The sequence below is a fragment of the Nicotiana tomentosiformis genome, chromosome 2 (genome assembly GCF_000390325.3).
Source record: "Nicotiana tomentosiformis chromosome 2, ASM39032v3, whole genome shotgun sequence".
NCBI classification, from domain to species: domain Eukaryota; kingdom Viridiplantae; phylum Streptophyta; class Magnoliopsida; order Solanales; family Solanaceae; genus Nicotiana; species Nicotiana tomentosiformis.
This window is the reverse complement of record NC_090813.1, coordinates 114,423,869-114,445,555: the sequence shown is the minus strand read 5'-3', so window position 1 is coordinate 114,445,555 and position 21,687 is coordinate 114,423,869. Positions and strand designations below refer to the sequence as shown.

Sequence of the window (21,687 nt, the reverse complement as noted above, 5' to 3'; positions counted from 1 at the left end):
AGTTGGTGACAAAGAAAATGGTATTATTTACAATTAATTATAAAAAATAGTTTGCAAAAGAAAATAGCGGCAATTGTAAATAGTAAATCACTACTAATAATGAAAAGAAGTAATATAAGTACTATAATACTATTGATATTTATAATGGTATAACAGTAGTGGTGGTACAAAAAGTTGAAATGGTTATGAATATAGTTGACAATAGTACGATATAGTGATGAACATACTCACAATGATAAAAACTTGTATAATACTTCTATTGAACGTCAATACGTGTAACAATAATAGCTATAGTGTTTAGTTGATACTAATAACAATAATAAAAATAAAAGATATGAATAGTAATATTAAGTGCTCAAATTAGTAACAAAATATCTAATCTGAAGTAGATGTATGCCAATCCCCAGCAACGGCGCCAAAAATTTGACGAGCTTCTGGCATATAGAAAAACAAGGCTCGTACATTGTCAAAATATAGTATAGTTTATGATATCGTTCCACAGAAATTGAAAGATCTATGCTACAGATTTATGGTATTTTAGCTACTATAAAGGAGAGTAGGATTTTAGAGTTATAAATTTACTTAAACAATATCAAACAACTTCCGAAAGATTTATATTTAAAAAGAGTTGGGAATCATTAAATTCACTTGATAATGTTATTATAAAACTATTTCAGTTTCACATATATTTCGCCAAAAATAATTGCTTATTGCGAATACAATTATATTTACTCACTCTAACAAAATCGATTAATATCACTTCGTGAGGTTATAGATATTAATTAATTGATATCTAGTGACAGTTAAAACTGAAATAATGTTCTTGCCTAAATTGTACTAAATTAGTGAAAACCTCTTGAGATTATTTTCACTGAGTCATTAATCTTAATTGAGTCATTTTCTTCTTGAGAATTAGAATTGAAAGAAATAAGATAAAGACATTTGAATCAGTCACCTTGCTTGAGTCAATTCCTCCTTGAGGATTAGATTTGAAAGAAGCAAGATTGAAGATTCGGAATAACATATTGTTACAAATTACTATCACTCTATTTAATTAAATAACTGTATAATGTATCAATTTTGCTTCATGAGAATTACAAAATTTATACAAGAATAATTAAGTGATAAAATAGATGAATGTGATGATAATAACTACAATCTATCATTCTAGTACATAAAAGGTTTGAAATAAAAAAAATTCATGACAAGCTCATATGAAATTGAAATTGAAATTATAATAATTTATCAAGTTTCATCAACTATCCCAACAAAAAGAACTTACTCCATAAAGAAGTATTTAATTTTTACAAAGACGAGAAAGAAGAACTCTTGAAAGAGTATTATTTTTACTTGCAAAATAAAAGACTAGAAGAGAATTTAATGAAAGAGAGTGAGAGACCAAGATAACAATGTCTACTCCTTAATATTTATCTTTTCTCTTAAGCCTTGCTAGCATATTTATAGGATGGTAAGTCTAGATGGATCTTGAGTTAAGGCCTAGATGAATCCTGGCTTCATTTCTTCTTTTTCTTTTTTGATTCTTTGCCATGTTCCACAGATGCATCGAGCATTTTCTCCCCTTTTCTTCATTCCTTTATTTTTTTCTCTAGAGTTCCATATTTTGTCTTCGTCTATGGTAATTCTTCTTCCTGCAATACTTGTTAGAAAATATGAGTTTTGAGCATAATATTTATTTATTTTATGAAAGAAATATATTATCAGCTATGAAATATATATGAATAATTTTTATGCATCAGATTACTAAACAGAGCTAGTCGAGGTCTCGAAATATGGTACTCCAATAAAGGTTAAAACTCAAAATGACCTATCGGGTCATCACACATTATTTCCTCTCACTTTAGCCTGCACCAGAAATCACAAGTTAGTCTCGGGAGCTCATACAAGCTTGGGTCCCCTTTTATTTGAAAAGGGTGAATCAAATCTCTTATTGCCCGGGGGGAGGGGGAGGATTAATAGCTATTTTCTTGTTAACCTTAATCCATTTAGTTTGGACAAGAGGTTTGGCTTTTGGTTCCTCTTCCTTATTCACATTTTTAGCAAGACCAAATGTGTTCTTAAACTGGGCTTGAATTAAGGCAGAGCAAGTATCCCTAAAGTGTCCTACCTTTCCACAATGAGTGTACATTTTGTTATAAAAAATTCCTACATATTTTGGATCAAATTTGGGAACATATTTTCTATATCCAATTCCTAATTTTTTAGTATTGCAATTTTCATTCAGCGGTTCAAAGTATCTGAGGATCTATGCTATTTGCTTAGCCTAGATAGTTCATAATTAGCCTTTTCTAAATTTTCTTACAGAACTTTATTCCTACATTCAACATCACAGAAATTATCTTTAGCCCTTTTTAGTTCCTTTTCAAACTTATCTTGTAGATCACTCATCTTTTCCTTACCATGTGTATCAGGTGACTTCTCACTTTTAGAAGTGAGTTCAAGAACCTGGTTTCTTAAGGTCTTTGACCTGTCCTTCAAGATTATCTTTGTCATATTCAAGTTCTTTGAGATCAAGTTTGACACATGAAATGTTGCTTATTAATTGATCATTTCCATCACTCATTTTGTCCATTTCACTCATCATGTTCACAATTATGGCCATTAGTTATTTTTTAGACATAGCATGAATGTTTTCTTTCAAGTTAGAGATACTTATCTGATTTGTTTCATCTTCAGTCTCTGAATCACTCATGACCATCATCCCTATCACTTCTTCTTCTATTTGGATTTTTTCAATTGCAATAAGTGTCACTTTAATGTTTTCATATCCAAAATAAGCTTCCAAGGTCCTCCATATATCATGTCAGAGATGCAAGAGAACACATTGTAGAGAATATTTCTGGGCAAACTTTTGTAAAGTAGGTCTTTTGATTTAGCATTTTTCTGGGTTAGCTGATGATTTTCATCATCATATTCCTCTTCTCTCTTGTTACATTTGTTACCTTCACCATTTTGGTAGGGATGATTGGTCTACAACTGACAATTTTCCATAGGTCGAAGTCAGTAACCTGAAAGAACGTTTCCATACGCATCTTCTATTCATCATAGTGATGTCCATCAAATAGATGAGGTCTTCAAATGTGCATTCCAAGTTGTACTGGAGGTTTTGTCTCCACTGTCTGATGTCCATCAATTACAGCATAGAGACTTATGGCCTCATTCTCGTTCTCTTTCTCTTTATCACTTCCATTGTCCTCATATGCGGCTAGAAAGGCCTGCTTTATTGCTTCAGTGAATCCTTTACCTAGGATTTTTCCTTTGTTGGGACCTTTTCTCTCATTTTTTTTGTTTCTCCTTTTCAGTTCGTTCTTTCCTCCAGGGCAATCCTTGAACATGTAGTCTAGCTTGCTACACTTGTAGCACCCATCATAAGTAGCTTTGTCGATCTACTTAGGCTTACCGTTGTTCTCTCTTAAATGCATTTTTAAAAAAATTCATGAACTTTTTGAACTTAGCAAATATTTCTAGGTCGGGATCATCATTGTCAAATTCATCTTCCTCTGACGCCTTGAGGACCAAGGCCGTATCCCTCTTTGGTTCTTCCTTATGCAGTTCTATCTTTCTCATTTCACGAGTCTTTAAATTTCCAACCAACTCATCAAGTAAGATCTTATCCATCTCCTTGGCTTCCTAAATAACTGTGACTTTTGATTCCCATGAAGTTGGAATGATCCTTATAACTTTGCTAACCAACTATTCTGAGGTGAACACCTTTCCAAGTGACTTCAGTTCATTAGTTATTATGGTAAACCTAGGGCTAAGACTCCTTCATGGAGAATAGCTAATAGTTTCTCATAAGTAATTCTATCCTTTATCTCTTCACTTGGTTTGTTCCTTCATGAGCAGTTTGGAGTGCATCCTAAATCTCCTTTGCATTGGAGTAAGCTGATATTCTGTTGTACTCATCAGGACCAAGTCCACATATAAGGATTTTCTTAGCCTTTGCATTCTTCTCCATCAATCTGAAATCTGCTGCCACAAATTTAGATGGGTCCTTAGGAACAATTTCATTTTGCGCATTTTGTTTAGTAGGAGTTAATGGACCTTGGTTCACTATAGTCCATAGTTCAAGTTTTCAGCTGTCAGGATATATTTCATTCTTGCTTTCCACCAACTGTAATATTTTTCATTAAACATGGTCTGGTAGTTGATTGTCCTTCATTAATTCCAGGTGGAGCACTCATTTTGCTTCCAAGATCTCTCTAGGTGTAATCCGTGTGTGAGAGACCTCACTTTTGTACAAAATGTTAGTTTGAGTGCCTTTGTGGATGTCACGACCCAAAATCCAAATTGTCATGATGGCACCTAACCCAACCCGCTAGGTCAGCCAATTATCAACTATCCAATTCCAATGAAATTAATAAGGTAATTAATTAAAAGAAAATATGTGAAACTGATACATTTTCCCAAGAACTGGTAGTACAAATCACGAGCTTCTAAGAATAAAGTTTACAAAGTTGGTATGCAGTAAATACATCATCTGTTTGAAAAGTACATAAACAGAGTTTTATGAATCTAAGGCTACCATGAACAAGAGGCAGCTACAACCGGAACGCAAGTACATTTTCAGATCCAGCCCCCAACGAACACATCAACATCAGCAGGCAACATCTGCACGTAAGGTGCAGAAGTGTAGTATGAGTACAACCAACCCCATGTACTTAATAAGTAAAAAAAGCTAACCTTGGGTTGAAAGTAGTGACGAGCTTGTACCAAGGTCGAGTCCAACACTAATAGTCAACAACAGTCCATAACAACGTAAAGCAAGTAATACAAGAAGTAACTCAGAAATAAAATGCTCAACAAAATCATGATTTCTAAAAATAGTCCTGCCTTCCAAGTACATCAGTGAAAACCCAAATCGTTTACCGAAGTTTGCCAAAAATATGAATAAGTTTAAAACCAGAATTTTTTCCCAAAAATCCTTTCAATAATAATTAAGATGTTTCCTTTTCTTTGCAGATAGCTAGTGTAAAACAAATGCATCACTATGCCTATATGTCAACAAGTGTGAGAAGTCATGAATGGCGTGATACCGTACAATATGAGGAAGATACATCTCTATGCATGTATGTCATGTGTGCATGTCAATGCAATGTGTCTCAGAAATGAACTCATGTATTCACACTCTCAGAATACTCAATCTCATTGTCTCACACTTTCAACTCATCATGCTCAATCACTCATTACTGTATGTGGCCAATCCAGCCCAGGGAAGATCCATCCCGGAATATATACATCAACTGACCATCAGTCACCCACTACTGAGTAGGGCCAATCCAGCTCGTGGAGAAGATCCATCTCCAGGTATATAATATTTCGAACAAGATCCATGTCCAGGGAAGATCCATCCCTCAATAATATCAACCGCGCTCACTGGGGGTGTGTGCAGACTCCGGAGGGGTTCTTTCAGCCCAAGCGCTATAATCCACACGGACAACTCACGCGCTATAGTATCAATGTCAGAATCAATCAGGCCCTCTGCCTCACTCAGTCATCAATCTATCCAGTTTCTCTCTCACTGGCTCACAATATCATGAAACTAACCCGAAAATGATGATATGATATATCAATAAATAACAACAGAGACTGATATATGATATAAAATAAATAAATATGACTGAGTATGACATTGCAATGTAAACAAATAACTCAACAACAAAAATGACCTTGGTGGGTCCCATCAGGATAAACATGTAGTCTAAACATAGTTTATAGCATGTATCATATTTTGATAACTCTAGTACGTAGAGATTTCATGATTTCAGATAAGTTCAGGTAACTACACAGTACCACAAAAATAATGGAGTCACAGCTCACACGGTGCACGCCCACACGCCCGTCACCTAGCATGTGCGTCACCTCAACACCAAACACATAACACGTATATTCAGGGTCCATACCCTCAGCTCCGAGATAGGAAGAGTTACTTACCTCGAACAAGACGAATCCAATGTCGACCAAGCTAAATAATACTCCAAAAATTCCATTATGTGTGTATCAACTTCTGAACTGCTCGAATCTAGCCACAATTAATTTGATTCAGTTCACACAATTATAGGAATTAATTCCATATCAAAATACTAATATTTTCTCACAAAATCCGAAATTACACTCCAAAAAACGTCTCGGAATCTGACGAAACTCACAAAATCCAACAACCCATCCAATTACAAGTTCAACCATACTAATTTCACTCAAATCCGACTCCGAATCGGTGTTCAAATCTCGAAAACTCATTTTATGAATTTGTAGAAAATTCCTCCGATTTCTCTCAAAACATCAATAATCTAACGCCGAAAATAAAGATTAATTCATGGAATATAATCACAAGGGAGTCAAGAACACTTACCCCAGGTTGTATGGAAAACTTCCTCTCTAAAATCGCCCAAACCGAGCTCCAAAATCCGAGAATGAAGAAAGAAACCAAAACCCACGATTTAAAGCTTCTGTTCAGCGACTTTCGCATATGAAGACAAGAGGTCGCATCTGCGACCCTCGCTTATACGGACGAAGTTCGCACCTGCGAGTGTGGTCGCTTCTGCGGCGCGCAAACCGCATTGGTGGTCGTACTTTTGCGCCCTGCCTTCCGCTTATGCGCCCATCGCTTATGCGAGGGCTTTGTCGCTTCTGCGACCATCACACCTGCGCAAATTCAACCGCAGGTGCGGTCACTCCAGAACCAACAACAACCAACAATAACAACATGAAGAAAAATGATCCGAAATCAATCCGAAACACGCCCGAGCCCCTCGGGACCCCGTTTGAACATACCAATAAGTCCCATAACATAATACGGACCTACTCGAGACCTTAAATTACATCAAACAACGTCAAAATCACAAATCATACTCCAATTCAAGCCTAGTGAACTTTGAAAATTTTAAATTCTATAAACAACGTCGAAACCTATCAAATCAAGTCCGATTGACCTCAAATTTTGCACACAAGTCATAAATGACATAACAGACCTATTCCATTTCCAGAATCGGGTTCCGACTTCGATATAAAAAACTCAACCCCCGGTCAAACTTTCCAGAAATTCAACTTTTGCCATTTCAAGCCTAATTCCACTACGGACCTCCAAAAAGAATTTCGGACACGCTCAAGTCCAAAATCACCATACGGAGCTACTGGAATCATCAGAATTCAAATCCGATGTCGTTTACACATAAGTTAATATCCGACCAACTTTTCCAACTTAAGTTTTTAATTATGAGACTAAGTATCTCATTTCACTCCGAAATCCTTCCGGACCCGAACCACTTACCCCGGCAAGTCATACAACAATTGTAAAGCATAAATTGAGCAGTAAACGGGGGAACGAGGCTGTAATACTCAAAACGACCGGCCGAGTCATTACTAAAGAACTTGGTTCTTTCCCTTACTCCTTAAACGTGAAGTAAAATAAGCAGTAAAGTAAACATATCAATTTTTACGTGAAAAATCACCCGCCTCAAAAGGTGCAAAAATCATGACCTACTCGTAGGATTTTCAACTACAACTTTACAAGAACAATGAGCCAAATGTATCGATTACAAAACTGTAACTCAATACTCCAATACTCCAACTACAATTATTTAATTTACAAGTTAGTCTACCTTGTAAAACAAGCATTCAATCCAACTCACTAATTATTTGTGACACATTGATTACAACTTGATTTACTAAAATATATTCGCTAGACTGACTCAAGAAGAACACAACACCAGTAAGTTATGTCCTTAATCACAAATAAATTGGGATGAGCTATAATTTAACTACGTCTTAATCCAATAACATGATTTTAAACAATGTCTTAATTTACCTTATCAAAAAAAAAAAGTCTTAATTTAAATTTCAACTTTTAAAGCGATAAAGGGACAAAAACAAATGAAAATAAGTACTAGTAGTTCTTTCTTGACAATAAACCCCCAGCAAGGCAGCATCTGTACCTGTTAAGCAGGATTTTCTACTTTCTTCTTTTAGCTAGTTCTTACAATCCTGCAAGTATCTCGCATCAGATTCTTCATCCGCTGTTCAACACTTTTTCTACAGATTAATAATATCGAGAAATTAGACATGGGTCTAATATTAGTCATCAAAGTTTTTTCCAGGATCTGATCTGAAATTTGATCCGTCCATTTTCATGATCTGGATCTGAAAGCTCAATCAACGACCGTGACCTATCATTTGTGTTTTTCATCTGCCGCGTCTGATTATTTATATTAATCTTAATTCGTCGAAATTTGGTTACGGTTAGTTGAATTGGGGGGGATCAATGGAGTGGGCGACGCTACAGCATTTAGATCTCCGGCATGTTGGTCGGAGTTCAAAGCCATTACAGCCTCACGCCGCCGCATTTCATCCAACTCAGGCACTTCTCGCCGTCGCCGTCGGAAGCCAAATCATAGGTACATTTGACACTCCTTTCCTCCTTCAAAATCTCACCTTTTGTGAAAGCATACAATTTCAACTGAAACTGAATTCGCATGTACTTTATGTTCTGTTAATAAACTGCATAATGACTAAATGAATGAATCCTCAATATATATTTGGCTCAATTTGGACAAGTTTCATTCCGGTATTTAGTAATTTATCTTTTACAATAAACTGTATGATGATGCTGAGTATATTTTACATGGGCAGAATTCGATGCGTATACTGGACGCAAGATAGCTTCAATAGACATTGGTTCTCCTGTTGTTCGCATGGCTTATAGCCCAACAAGTGGACATTGTGTAATTGCTATTCTTGAGGTTAGTTCATTAAGTATCTTCTAAGATTATGATACTGAGTCTTATTTCTATTAAAGCCTGCAAGTTTTAACACTTGTCGCATTTGACACTAATGGCTTTGCTGTGAACTTAAGTGTGGCTAAAATATTATGGCATTAGGTTTATGTGCATCTTTGAATCCAAAAAAACAACTAACCGTGTAACTTTATCTTTTGCGGTATGGGAGTATTTTAATGGGTTTTCAGTTAGGATTCCTTGTGAACCAGATGAGAATATGCTTTACATGGTGATATACTGGCAATGTTTTAGTGCTTAAGTTTTATCAGTATTTGTTTGTCCAGGAAGGGTGATCATTTTTTTGAGAAAGGTCAGCACAAAGTTTGTGGTGGAAACCATAATTACAAAAAACCTAATTACATCTGCCCTATATTCTTCTTACAAGGACTCTAAAAACTGTAGTAAAGTCTCAGCTTCATCTACACAAAATTTGTTACACCAAAAATGAAAAGACAAACCACAGTTTAGCTTGATTTTCTGCAAAGAATTCCTCCTATCCTCAAAACTCCTATCATTTCTTTCCCTCCATACAGTCCACCATATGCATGCTGGTATAGCCCTCCACCATCTCTTATTCCTTCCCCTGCCACGTACATTAAATCCAACAACAAAACGTCTTTCATTTGCACTGTGCAACTGATTCATTAAATCCAACAACACAAAAGACTTTCATCTGCACTGAGCAATTGACTACCTTTTGTTTTCTTTGTTTGAGATTGGAGTTGGGTGCTGGTATCTAGCATTCTGCTGAATTATTAGATTTTATTCATTTACCCTTTTTCTTTTCTGGTGCATTGCTTTTGATAACGTTGCACAAGTTTATTCTAGAAGATGTTTGTTATGCGTGGAAGGATTATCTTTTTGGCTACAGTTAGGATGCCAATTTGGAGAGGTGACAGGAGTAAGTATGACAACTTTCAAATGTAGCTTTTTCCGGACATCAACAAAGCAACAAAAAAACCGTATGCATAATAGTTTTGTATGGCATAATAAGAAACTACAGAAGATATGCTACAAGAAACATAATGATGGAAATTTAATTGACAAGGATCATAGAAGTGAGGCGGTTATATATTGGCTGTCTTCAGCACATTGAATCTCTATGTTATTCACTGCTTTGTTTCTTTTTGTTATTTGTTATTTTTTTTGATAAGTTCCTTTTGACAAGAGTGGGTTGCTCTAGTGGTGAGCACCCTCCACTTCCAACCAAGAGGTTGTGAGTTCGAGTCATCCCAAGAGCAAGGTGGGGAGTTCTTGGAGGGAAGGAGCCGAGGGTCTATCGGAAACAGCCTCTCTACCCCAGGGTAGGGGTAAAGTCTGCGTACACACTACCCTCCCCAGACCCCACTAGTGGGATTATATTGGGTTATTGTTGTTGTTTTTATAAGTTCCTTTTGTTATTTTATTATACCCTGAAAGATCTTGTATTTTGAATTTCAAACTATGTGTAATCTTCTGTTATTGTGCATTTAAATCATTTTTTGCTTTATTTCAATCATATAATTTTGGTAAGAACAAACCAATTTATTTTCCTTGTGGACATAGCAAACAGTGTTCTTCACATTGTCCTGATATTCTAGGTTCCTTTTCTTTGCAATTTTCTCTTGCAATTAGATACCTTGAAATCAAGGAAAAAGCTTCCAAGGTATACTTAACAGAATATTTTTTCCCTATAAACAAAACTACTAGAATTCTTTTTTGATAAGCACGATGACATATCATTATTGTTTTTGTTGTTGGTTTTTTGTTGTTGTTGTTTGTTTCTTTGTTGTTGTTGCTAGTTGTTGAAACAAATTGTTTGTACGCATACTAAAAAGGACGTTAAGACATGGTTTTTGCTGGTTGTATAGGTTGCCAAAATGCTCTTTACTCTAACTAAACTATATATATCATGCACAATGGACAAAGTACATATTAGTATAAATGAACTCCTTGCATGTATTTATGTGCTAGTGTCCATCTATTTAGTAAATGTGAGTGTCTCCTATCAGTGTCTGCCACATATTATCTAATGCAGTGACGGGTTCAATTTGGGAAAAGGCATTATGATCTCCTTAGTGAAGCCTTGATTTGTGATTCCCTGCCTTGCTTCCCACCTCTTTCTCCCCATGCAGGAGTTCATATTTTGCAATAAGAGTTCTTAAACACTTTGATAAAGCTGCCATACCCTTTTTATTAGCCTCTTTTGGCTGTGGTATAAATTTTTGCTAATAATTAATAGTCACATTGTTCCAGTAAGAATTTCACTGGTTTCTTATTGTCTCCGAGTTTAAAGCTCCAATGATGTCACCTGTTCCTTCGAACTGCATTTTGGGCATTTCAACTCTGCTTTTGCTTGTGTCAGTACTCGTTCTGCTATAATCTTGCATTTGGGAAATTTGTTTTCTCATTTTGCCTGCTGCTTATTGCAGGATTGTACAATGAGTTCGTGTGATTTTGATGCAGAGCAAACGTGTGTTTTACATTCACCTGAGAAGAGGACAGAACGCATTTCTTCTGATACTGAAGTTCATCTTGCACTGACTCCTCTTCAACCTGTTGTATTTTTTGGTTTCCATCGTAGGATGAGTGTAACAGGTCTGTCAAAATTTGAGTTGGAGCTCATGCCTGTATGCATATATAAGTTTTTTCTGCATCATTTAGAGTTAAAAAAGCTAATGCTAGCAGATAACTGCTCCTAGGATATGCGTTCTTGGTTCTAAATTTACTCGTTATCTGAAAGACCAATGTTATTATAATTTTAACTAAGATATTTCACCAACTGAATGACAGTTTGTATGCACATGGGAGATGTAATCCAGCCATTGGGTTGCAGTCTTGTCAATTTAGTCCTGAGAGCTGCATTACCTATCCTGTGCTTTCTTCTGCTTGTTATACTGATGTGCAGTTTAAAAGAGTGCTTTGTCATTCATCAATTATGGCTGAATCAATACTTGTTTCCTGTGAGTGCTACTGCATGGTCTCCATATTTTCTTAGACGCGTTAGGATCTAGATTTATGCGGTTTAACCCAGTGCCTGCACATTTTACTATTTCTCTCCCCCTCATTTTTTTCTTTGTTGGTTTCTCGGGGTGGGGTCTTTTGTCCCTCTGGATTCCAGTCTCATGCTTTCAAACATTTTATCCTTGAAAGAGCAAGTCAGCAGACTCCTTTCATTTGATCCTTTCACCTCATTTTTTTTTGAGATGATAACATAGTGTATATTATAATAAAATCAGTACATAGGTTGTACTGAAACCATATTTACAAGTGAGTAGCCAAAAGAAAAAAACTTGATCCTCAGGCCTAACAAGATTCTAGGACATCTAGGATTGAAACAGTATCTTCTGCGTATATCTGTTTACACCAAAAGCAAAAAAGCAAAACACAATTAAACTTGATCTTCTGCACAGAGTTTCTTCTATCCTCAAAACATCTGGAATTCCTTTCTTTCCTGATCGTCCACCAAATACATGTTGGGATAGTTCTCCATCTATCTCTATCTCTTGCTCCGGTTCCAGCTTCATCCCAACTGAAAAGAACTTCAGTAATCTTACTAGGCATTGTCCAAGCTATGCCCCTGAGATTAATAAAGATCTTCCATAACTGGTCAGTTATCTTGCAATGTAAAATAGATGGCTAACTGTCTCAACATCTTCTCCACATAAGTGACATCTTGAGCACAATTGAATCCCTCTCTTTATAAGATTGTCTTATGTCAGAACAACCTCCTTTCACCTCATTCTTTCCTCTGTATGCCCATAAAGCATTAAAGAAAGAGAAAGAACACAGGTAAACTTAGTTATAACTTGGTAGTTTGTGAAGAAGTCATTTCGTTTGCAAAACTTTGAAGACTAGGGTTCAAATCCAGTAGAGACAAAAAACACAAGGTGATTTCTTCCCATTTACCTAAGTTTTGGTGGGCAGCCTCCTTTCCTTCCACCTTATTCTTTCTTCTTTATGTTAGTAGCCCTTGGTGGATAGAGTTATCCGGTACCTGTGCTTGTGGGAGGTCGCAGGCTATGTTGCTCGGACTCTCCAAAAGTGTTGCCGCACCCGTGTCGGATCCTTCAAAAATGCACTAAATTTGGAGGATCCGACACGCACCCAACAACATTTTTGAAGAGTCCGAGTAACATAGGTCGCAGGTACCCGATGGAATAGTTGAGGTGTGCTTGAACTGGTCCTGCACCATAGTTATTGAAAAAGCTCTCGTCTTTTTGCTACATTTGATTAATTAAACTCGTCCTGCACCATAGTTATTAAAAAGGTTCTCGTCATTTTGCTACATTTCTATAATCAAATGCTAGTATTAGAGCAGTTTGCAGTGCTTGCATAACTGTTATATTGCAAAATGTTTCTGACCTCCATTTATCTTCTTGTGAAGTTGTTGGAACTGTGGAAGGTGGGAAGGCGCCAACAAAAATAAAAACTGACCTGAAGAAACCTATCGTCAATCTTGCTTGCCATCCTCGACTCCCTGTTCTGGTAACATACTTACTGCAATTAAGCCTCCCGCTTCATGGTTGATCGGAAAAGTATTGTGACTGCCACTTTGATCTGACCTTTTTGTCCTCCCTTTGATTCCAGTATGTAGCTTACGCGGAAGGCTTGATTCGAGCTTATAACATCCACACATATGCTGTACATTACACTTTACAATGTGAGATTTGAACGAGTCCCTTAATATATTCTCTCTTTAGTTGGATTGTTTGAACTTAGTGGAACTTGCATGAAAGCCCTTATGTTTGCCATATATAGTGGATAATACAATCAAGCTGGTTGGTGCTGGTGCATTTGCATTTCATCCAACATTGGAATGGCTTTTTATTGGAGATAGACGCGGTACTCTTCTTGCATGGGATGTATCAACTGAAAGGCCTATGATGATTGGGATGTAAGTAATGTCGGTTCAGCTGTGGCTGACTTTATATTGCATATTTTACAATGTCTTCAGTTTTGATTTATTTCTTATGTCTTAACATATCTAGCTCAATGTAAGACCTTTGCAACCAATATGCTAGCTCTTTCTCCCTGAATTTGCTGACTAATGTTGCGTTTCCTTCTCCGGAAGCTAACTGACAGCTCAGTCTTAGGCAATAGTATATTGTTTTCGCTAAGATCTCAGTTTCCTTTTAAAGTGTGTTTTCTTAAAAAGAAATACATGCATTATAAATAACCCGAGTTCTGAAAGGAAATGTTGAATAAAAATCTAAACCTGAATGAGTTCTGGAATAATGTATTTTGCCGATTGAACTTGGAAAAACCAACTCTGTCAATTATCATTATAGAAGTTCCAATTTCTGATGTTAAATGATGAAATTTTACATTTCTTCTGCATAGATGGATTGTACTTTATTTTAAAAAGGTACTTTAAGTAGGATATATTTATAGAGAACTGAAGCAACTTAACACCTACAAGAATCAGGAATCCTTCTGTATAAAAACAAAAAGAGGGATTTTGTGCAATAAAAAGTCCTATTCCTGTAGGCATAGGTGGATTGTAATCTTTTAATTTTTGCTTGCAATAACAGCACGCAAGTAGGTTCTCAACCTATCACATCAGTTTCTTGGCTGCCAATGTTGCGGTTGCTGGTCACTTTGTCCAAGGATGGAAATATTCAAGTATGGAAAACAAGGGTGGTACTGAATCCCAACAAGCCACCCATGCAAGCAAACTTTTTCGAGCCTGCTGGTACACTCAATTCTTTGAATCCCCTGAAGCTTTCATGAGATCACCTTGGTGTAGTTGTTTGACATGAATGAGGAGTTTATAATATATGTTAATTGTTTTAAGAGGCTTGAGAGGTAGTAAAGATATTTAAATGAACCGTTCAGCTTTGGTGGTAAAAAGATAGGTTGACATCAGCTTTAACTTTTCATTTTGTGGTGTTTTTACATTATAAATGGTGTTCAAAGCTGGATGAAAGGATTCCTTCCCTAATAAGACAAAGAGCAAACTCATTTTACTTTACTCCCCCCCAACCCCCCACACACACACAAAAAAAAAGAAGAAGAAGAAGAAGAGTAAGTTCATACTTTAAAGTTTAGGCTCTTTTACGGTGTTTCCTGCAGGTTATAAGCACTGCTATTCTTATTGCTGACTAAATTTAGAACTGACACAGTCTCTTCAGGGTCATCCAAAAAAATTGGAGCGATAAGAGAAGATTAGTATGCCCCTAAGTCCCCTACGCTAGGATGATATGCACGAATCATGAAATGATCCAATTTCTTACCGATCAAAATTTAGAACTGACACAGCACATCATGGAACCTGTTCTCAAATAGTACTCTTTTCTTCTCATTTTTATTTGATATATTTTCTAGTTTGAGAACCTCCAAAAGTATTGATCCATTAAGAAATAACAAATATCTTACATAACTTCAACTGCTTAGAAGATTTAAAATTCATTTGAAAAGTCAAATTTAGTACATTATGGTGCAATAGCTACTATATACTTTTTTCTTTTTACTGCTACCAACAACATACGAATTTCAAATTAGTAACTGTAATCTCCATGTCAGTAGAATTGTATCACACAAAATGAGACTGAAGGAGTACATATGTCCATTTCTACTTGTTTCTTCGTGATCTGTTGATCTCATTTCTGTTGATGCTATATGTTGATAAGTTAACTGCTATGGTGCAGCAATTGAATCCATTGACATCCCTAGAATTCTATCTCAGCAAGGAGGAGAACCAGTATATCCACTCCCTCGGATCAGGGCATTAGAAGTTCACCCGAAATTAAACCTAGCTGCGTTGCTTTTTATGGTGAGCATTTCGATTTATGTCACATGCCTGTGACTTGTGTTGGCACTCAGACATTTATGTGTTTTCCTACAGAGTTTGACTGGTGCTGACAATAGAAAAAATAGAGCTGCTTTTACTAGGGATGGAAGGAAACAATTATTTGCAGTTCTGCAAGGTGCAAGGGGATCTTCAGGTATTTCTTAATTAAGAATCATGCTGTGTGCTTTAATTCCTACATTTATTAGATTTCAATACCATATCTTTTTTGAGTAAATGATAAGTAGATTTCAATACCATATCTTATATTGATGCTAAATTTTATCTTGCACGTCTCAAGTTCTGTTAGTCCTTCCTATTTAACTGAGAGCCTTTATATCATCATTGAAGGTTTCATTGGATTCTTGTGGTAGTATAATTTGTTCAGACGTGTTTATCAAGTTAGGTCTTCTTTTCTACAAATGTTGTTCGGCACTTCATTTGATTTCTCTGTGACCTGGGTTTCAATTTATAATATGATATACCAGAGTTATTGAATCATGAAAAATCGTAGTTTCCAAAATGGTGTGGCTGTTTATGTGACTATACTGTTGTTACTATTTGGATGATCTTGCTGAGAAAATTAGTAGTGGAATTGGCTACAATCTTTTGATACATTTAATTGCTCTAGTTCTGCTCCCAAGTGTTCAGCATACCTAACTTTTTATGTGGCTGTACTATTGTGGTTACTGTGTCAGTGTGCATGTTCTTGGAAAGTAGTGGCATTTGCAACTATCTTTCGATTCGACATTTGTAATTGGTTGTGATCCCAAGTGTTTAACATATCTTGGGTTGTTGATGGAGGTTAAAGGAGTGTGTTGAAGGCTCTTACGTGCACCTTGTGTTCTCTTATTCATTTTACTTTTAAGTTTTATCCCCTCTTTGGTCTTCATTTGGATAATGGGAGAGGCGTTAGATGCATTTGTTAATTGCTGTTATTGTCTGTTCCCCTTAGAATATGCAATCAGTATGCATTTTTTTGAGTTTGGTTAACTTTTAGTGCACCACAAGGTCCTTATTAGTATAAAAAAAATGATTGTTTTTTTGTTGTAAAGGACTATCTTTTTTTATAAGCATTGTATTGTTGTATAGCATATGTATACAAGGTGAGCCGAGAGCATCAATGTTACTTTATCAAAAAGAAAAAAATGTAATCTGTAATCAAAATATATTTTTTGGGGATAAATGTTCTTTAATATGGTTATCGGTGGTCTTGCGATCACTTTAATATAACTATGGTATCAAGTGTTCTATATCTTCACCTTGCTGTTCTAATTTTATGATCCCGTGCAGCATCTGTCTTGAAGGAAAAGCTTTCAGCCCTTGGTTCATCTGGAATATTAGCTGATCACCAACTTAAAGCTCAGCTACAAGAACATTATTTGAAAGGGTGAGTTGGGCCTTATCATTGTTCACTTTCTATTAGAGCGAGTAACATTCAGGAAACCCAAGTTGTGAATTTTAAGCTTTACTTGATTTTTCGTTGCAGCTAATTTTCTCTGTTTGTAATTACTGTTCTTAAGAACATTTGATTGGAATTCATTGGGACATGGAAAAGTTGGATGGTTTGGTTAGTACTTTTTTGCTTACCTGTCTAATGACAATGCTGATGTGCGTGAAACTTATGGTCTAGCAGCTGTCTGCCCAATATCCTAGTCCAAATTTGTCTAGCATATACCCCTTCTAGCAGCCCAACATAGGCTAGCTATGACCTCATTGGAAAACATTTCAATGCCCATATCCAAGTATAAATTGAATATTCAGTTAGATTGTGATCAAACTTACACTTTGCTTGCAATGCAAATCATCCTCTCTAATGTCATTCTTCATCTTTTATATATTCCTGTCATTAACCTGTAGTTGACTAGTCATTTCAAGCGGTGAAAATGATTCTAATGAATTCAAACAAAATTCCTGTCTCCATGCATCTGGCCTAGGCCTTTGGTTGGTTGCCTGTTGTTGTCCATCCTTTCCACATCTCTGCTGCCCCCTTTTGCTCTCTCCATATTGAGAATTATTCCCCAAGATAGTTTCTTGATGGGTCATCAGATAAAAGTGAGAGTTGCATCATATGGACAGTGCTAATGTTTTCTTTTTGATCGGTTGGACACTGCTAATATTTACGCTATAGAACTTCGAATGCACCCCTTTTTCATTCCTGAGCCTCAGTATTTGGGTATCTTTTGATTGAACGAAATAACTGATGTGTTGAGGGAGAATCTTCTCCGATATACAGGATAAACTTTCAGCTTTAGAAAAAAATTACACACACACACACATTAGCAAAAGAGGAGCTGTTGAGCTTTTCTATTCTCTGTTCTTTAACCTTAAGTGTCTATAGGCTAGGCTTTCTGTTCTGTTCTTTTATTGGTATACTTTTTGCACTATCTTGGTTAATATTCCTTGTTTTATATGCATTCATAACTACACACATATACTACACACACACATATACACATACACTGATACACACGTGTATGTATACATACATACATATATCACATAGGATTTTACTTCTGCAAGTCGGAAAAGTTACATATCCTCTCCTTTCTACTTTTATTATTAAAGAGTTTCCTTGGGTTTGTATGGAAGTTATGAAAAGGTTGAGTAGCAGCACATACAAATGGACAGATAAAGGTTGAAAATGGGGAAGAAGTCTAATACTAGTTCTTAGTATTTATCTAACTCTTATTTTAGTATTTTCCTTCTTTTCTTATTTGGATTGGAAGAAAGAACTTTCTTGTCTTGCACTTCTTTATTTTGTTTTATCTCTGATGATTTTTCAACTATGATCAATGTGATTGGCGTATAAAAACTACTTGGATTGGAAGAAAGAAAAACTTCCTTTTTTATTTATTTATTATTATCTCTGACAAATTTCAACTATGATCAATTTGTGATTAGCTAATTGGGGTATAGATAACTACTAAAAAAATAAAATAAAGGTGCACCTTGAGTTGATCGACAAATACATATCACAATCAAAGGATAAAGCTTGTGGTCTTGATGGGTTACCATGTCTTCTGTCCGTACTTGTAGGGATGTAGTTAAAGGGGATCTCGTGAAGGTTTAAATAATTCTATGCTAACAAAGTTACCTCAGTGCATTAACTACACTTTCAGCATCTCTGTTCCTAAGATATCCCATTCCCTCATATATGAAAATTTAGGCTGATTATTCATCTGCTTTATAAAAGTCTTTGAGGCCATGTGAAGTTTTAGACACCCCAATTTTTGCACTTGAAGTGCTTTTTCGGGCAGTTCATTTCTTATTTATATTTCAAAATCCCAAAGGTGGTTGTGAGTTGGATTGCAGTGCTCATCATGATTTTCTTTGGATGGGTGGGAAGAGGTATTTGTCTTTGTAATTGGGACATGGTTTTTCTTTCTACCCCGTGGAACTAGTTGAGGTGTGCACAAGCTAGCCCTGACATGATGGTTATAAAAAAATGGTTTTTCTTCCTAAGAAGGAGGGTGGTTTTGGTTTAGTAATCTGGTTTTCAAAAGCGTCAAGGGAGGATATAACCAAAGTGTGTCCCATAGCCTAAACCAACCAAAGAATATTGCAGAGCTGTATGAAGTTCCTGCTTACATGATTTCTCTTTCTTTCATTCAGTTAGAGCCAATCATGCTTGTCGTTGCTAATATTTTTTTTTACTCAAAAGATTTCAATACTGCGATAAAGAAAATGTACCTTTCATTATGTTTAAGTAGTGCCGAAAGGATTAAATTGCAGTTCTCGCCAAAAAACTAAGCTTAAGTTACTCTATAGATAAGCACCATGGAAGATTCACAGGAATGCCACAGTACTAGGGATAAATTAGAAACTAAAGCTTGACTTCCAAAAAAATAACTACACTATAGAAGAGATGACACCATATATTGATAGAGTGGTTTTCTTGTCTTCCTGGTGGTGCAAGGCTATATGCTTCTTCCATCATATTTGCTCGACTGATCTTTGGTGAAGTTAAAAGAGCTTGGTCTGTTTAATTTGTTTTCTTCTAGTCTAAGATCGCCTGATCCTCATCTCTATACTCTTCTTCTATATCATAGATTTTTAATAAATGTCCATTTATTGCTTATACATGGTAACTCAATTTATCAACAATTTATTGTTAACCTACTTCTCGTTTATGATTTGTAGAGTTTAGCCTATCCTTTTGTCATGTTTATCCATTTTGCCAACTCTAGTACTTCGAATACTATATTTGATCTATTTGGTAAATAACAATTGTAATACGAGGTTGGGTTCTCGTAATTTTTATTTTGTGAAAAAACACGAGGTTGTGTTTTCTTGGAGAATTTTTGTTGGTTCACTATTTTTTCATATAATCTACTTGTAGCTTAATTTTCAGATTTTACTACTTGACCATTTGAGTTGCCACAAGGTTTCTAATAATAGTATGTTACCATCTAAAAAAAAAGGTTTCTAATAATAGTGTTTTTTTTTTAAAATTTTCTTGTGTCAGGCAAAGTCAGCTCACAATTTCGGATATTGCACGAAAGGCTTTTCTTTATAGCGTAAGCCATTCTCTTTGTTTCACAATTTTTTTCAGTTGAAGTACGGCCTATCTTATATAGATCAAATTCCTAAAATTTGAGGAAGCTACAAAAACTTTAGATGATTTTTTCCCATCTGCCTAAACGTTGGTGGACAGAGTTACCCTATAAACTCCTAGTAAAATATTTGAGATGTGTGCAAGTTGATGCACACACCATAATTTTCAAAAAATGAATGAGAAACTAATTGCTTGTTTCAATATTATACCTACCTAACTGCACCTAATTGTAGCCTAGTGGTCAATGAAGTGAGTTGAGAATCATGGTGTCTCCAGTTCAAATCCCAGCAGAGGTAAAAATACTTGGTGATTTATTCCAATCCTGGTGGACAGAGTTATTCGGCACCTGTGCTGGTGGGAGGTACTTGTGGAATTAGTCGAGGTGCGCGTAAGCTGGCCCGGACACCACGATTATGATAAAAGTTATACCTACCTTCTTTACGATAGAAAAATAAACCAGCAAACTTTCTTCACAAGGTATGTGGAGGAGTTGCATTGTTAGCTGATAGAAGGTTAGGGATATGTAGGCTTGAAGCAAAAATCAAGAAGTGAAATGCATATTTTACAGAATTTCAAAAGTTACCAAATATTCAATTAGTACTTACATTTCCTAATTGTAATTAAAATAACCAATTTCAGCATATGAGGTGAATTAACGTCGACATTGTTGCAACTCGCCAGGATCATTTTGTGCCTCAGTTTTCGATATGCACATTCTCTGCAGCACATAGTTCGACCATAGTTCGACCGTGAAGCGATAGCCCCTCACATTATGTTGCTTTCTCGCTTTAAGGGACAAAGCAATGGCTTATAGTGACATTGGTTTAAGCAGTACTATTATAGACATAGATGAAGCCTTGGTGTTAAATGTAGGATCCCCATGTTTGGTTATTATTGAAGTGTGTGACTATCTCATCTAAATGTTTTAGTTGTCAGAGAGAGCACTTCTATTTACTTAATTATGTCTTCAACATGCCCCTCACGAACGGGCTTGATTCTTTTTGATGAGCCAAGCACATGGAAATTATTTTTGATATTGGGTGGCGGTGAGACTCGAACACAAGACCTCTGTTTGCTCTGATACCATGTTGAAGTGTGTGACCATCTCATCTAAAAACTTAAGCGGTTAAAAAAAGCACACTTCTATTTACTTAAATATGTCTTCAATAATTATGACATCGTTAATAGGCAGTGATCTTGACAGTAGTTCACATTCAGACCTGCATATTATAAGGAACTTATTCTTAGGCAAAAGCTACTTGTGAAGCTTTTAAAGGATTGTTTGGTTTTGCTGATAAGGGGCCATATTAGGTGTTCTTTGGGATAGTTAGGTGTTTTTGGTTGCCTGTCTATACTTAATTTTGACATTGTTAAGTAAATGGGTCTTATCCCAACTCAACCATTAAAGTTAGTTCATGAGGTAAAAATTGCTTAATATTATATAGGCAAACTACATAGTTTACCCATCAACCTTGCAGCGAAATCCCTGCTACACACTTCTGCTTCACGGAAAGCCTTTTACACACTTAACCTTTCAAAAGTGTGTCTAGGACACACTACTTTTGACC

At 35.9% G+C, this 21,687-nt stretch overlaps 1 protein-coding gene and 1 pseudogene across 1 annotated transcript in view; both read left to right on the top strand.

Moving 5' to 3' along the window:
• Positions 1-7,912: 7,912 nt before the first annotated feature.
• Positions 7,913-21,687, top strand: part of LOC104106703 (uncharacterized) — a 32,538-nt gene continuing 18,763 nt past the window's right edge. The window contains exons 1-11 of the mRNA XM_009615312.4: positions 7,913-8,411; positions 8,647-8,756; positions 11,204-11,369; positions 13,159-13,259; positions 13,362-13,434; positions 13,533-13,668; positions 14,306-14,466; positions 15,422-15,546; positions 15,619-15,718; positions 16,855-16,951; positions 20,030-20,081. Of these exons, the coding sequence (XP_009613607.1) occupies positions 8,279-8,411; positions 8,647-8,756; positions 11,204-11,369; positions 13,159-13,259; positions 13,362-13,434; positions 13,533-13,668; positions 14,306-14,466; positions 15,422-15,546; positions 15,619-15,718; positions 16,855-16,951; positions 20,030-20,081 (1,254 nt within the window). The 5' untranslated portion in view covers positions 7,913-8,278. The remainder of the gene's footprint in view (positions 8,412-8,646; positions 8,757-11,203; positions 11,370-13,158; positions 13,260-13,361; positions 13,435-13,532; positions 13,669-14,305; positions 14,467-15,421; positions 15,547-15,618; positions 15,719-16,854; positions 16,952-20,029; positions 20,082-21,687) is intronic.
• Positions 14,896-15,005, top strand: LOC117279327 (U6 spliceosomal RNA; annotated as a pseudogene).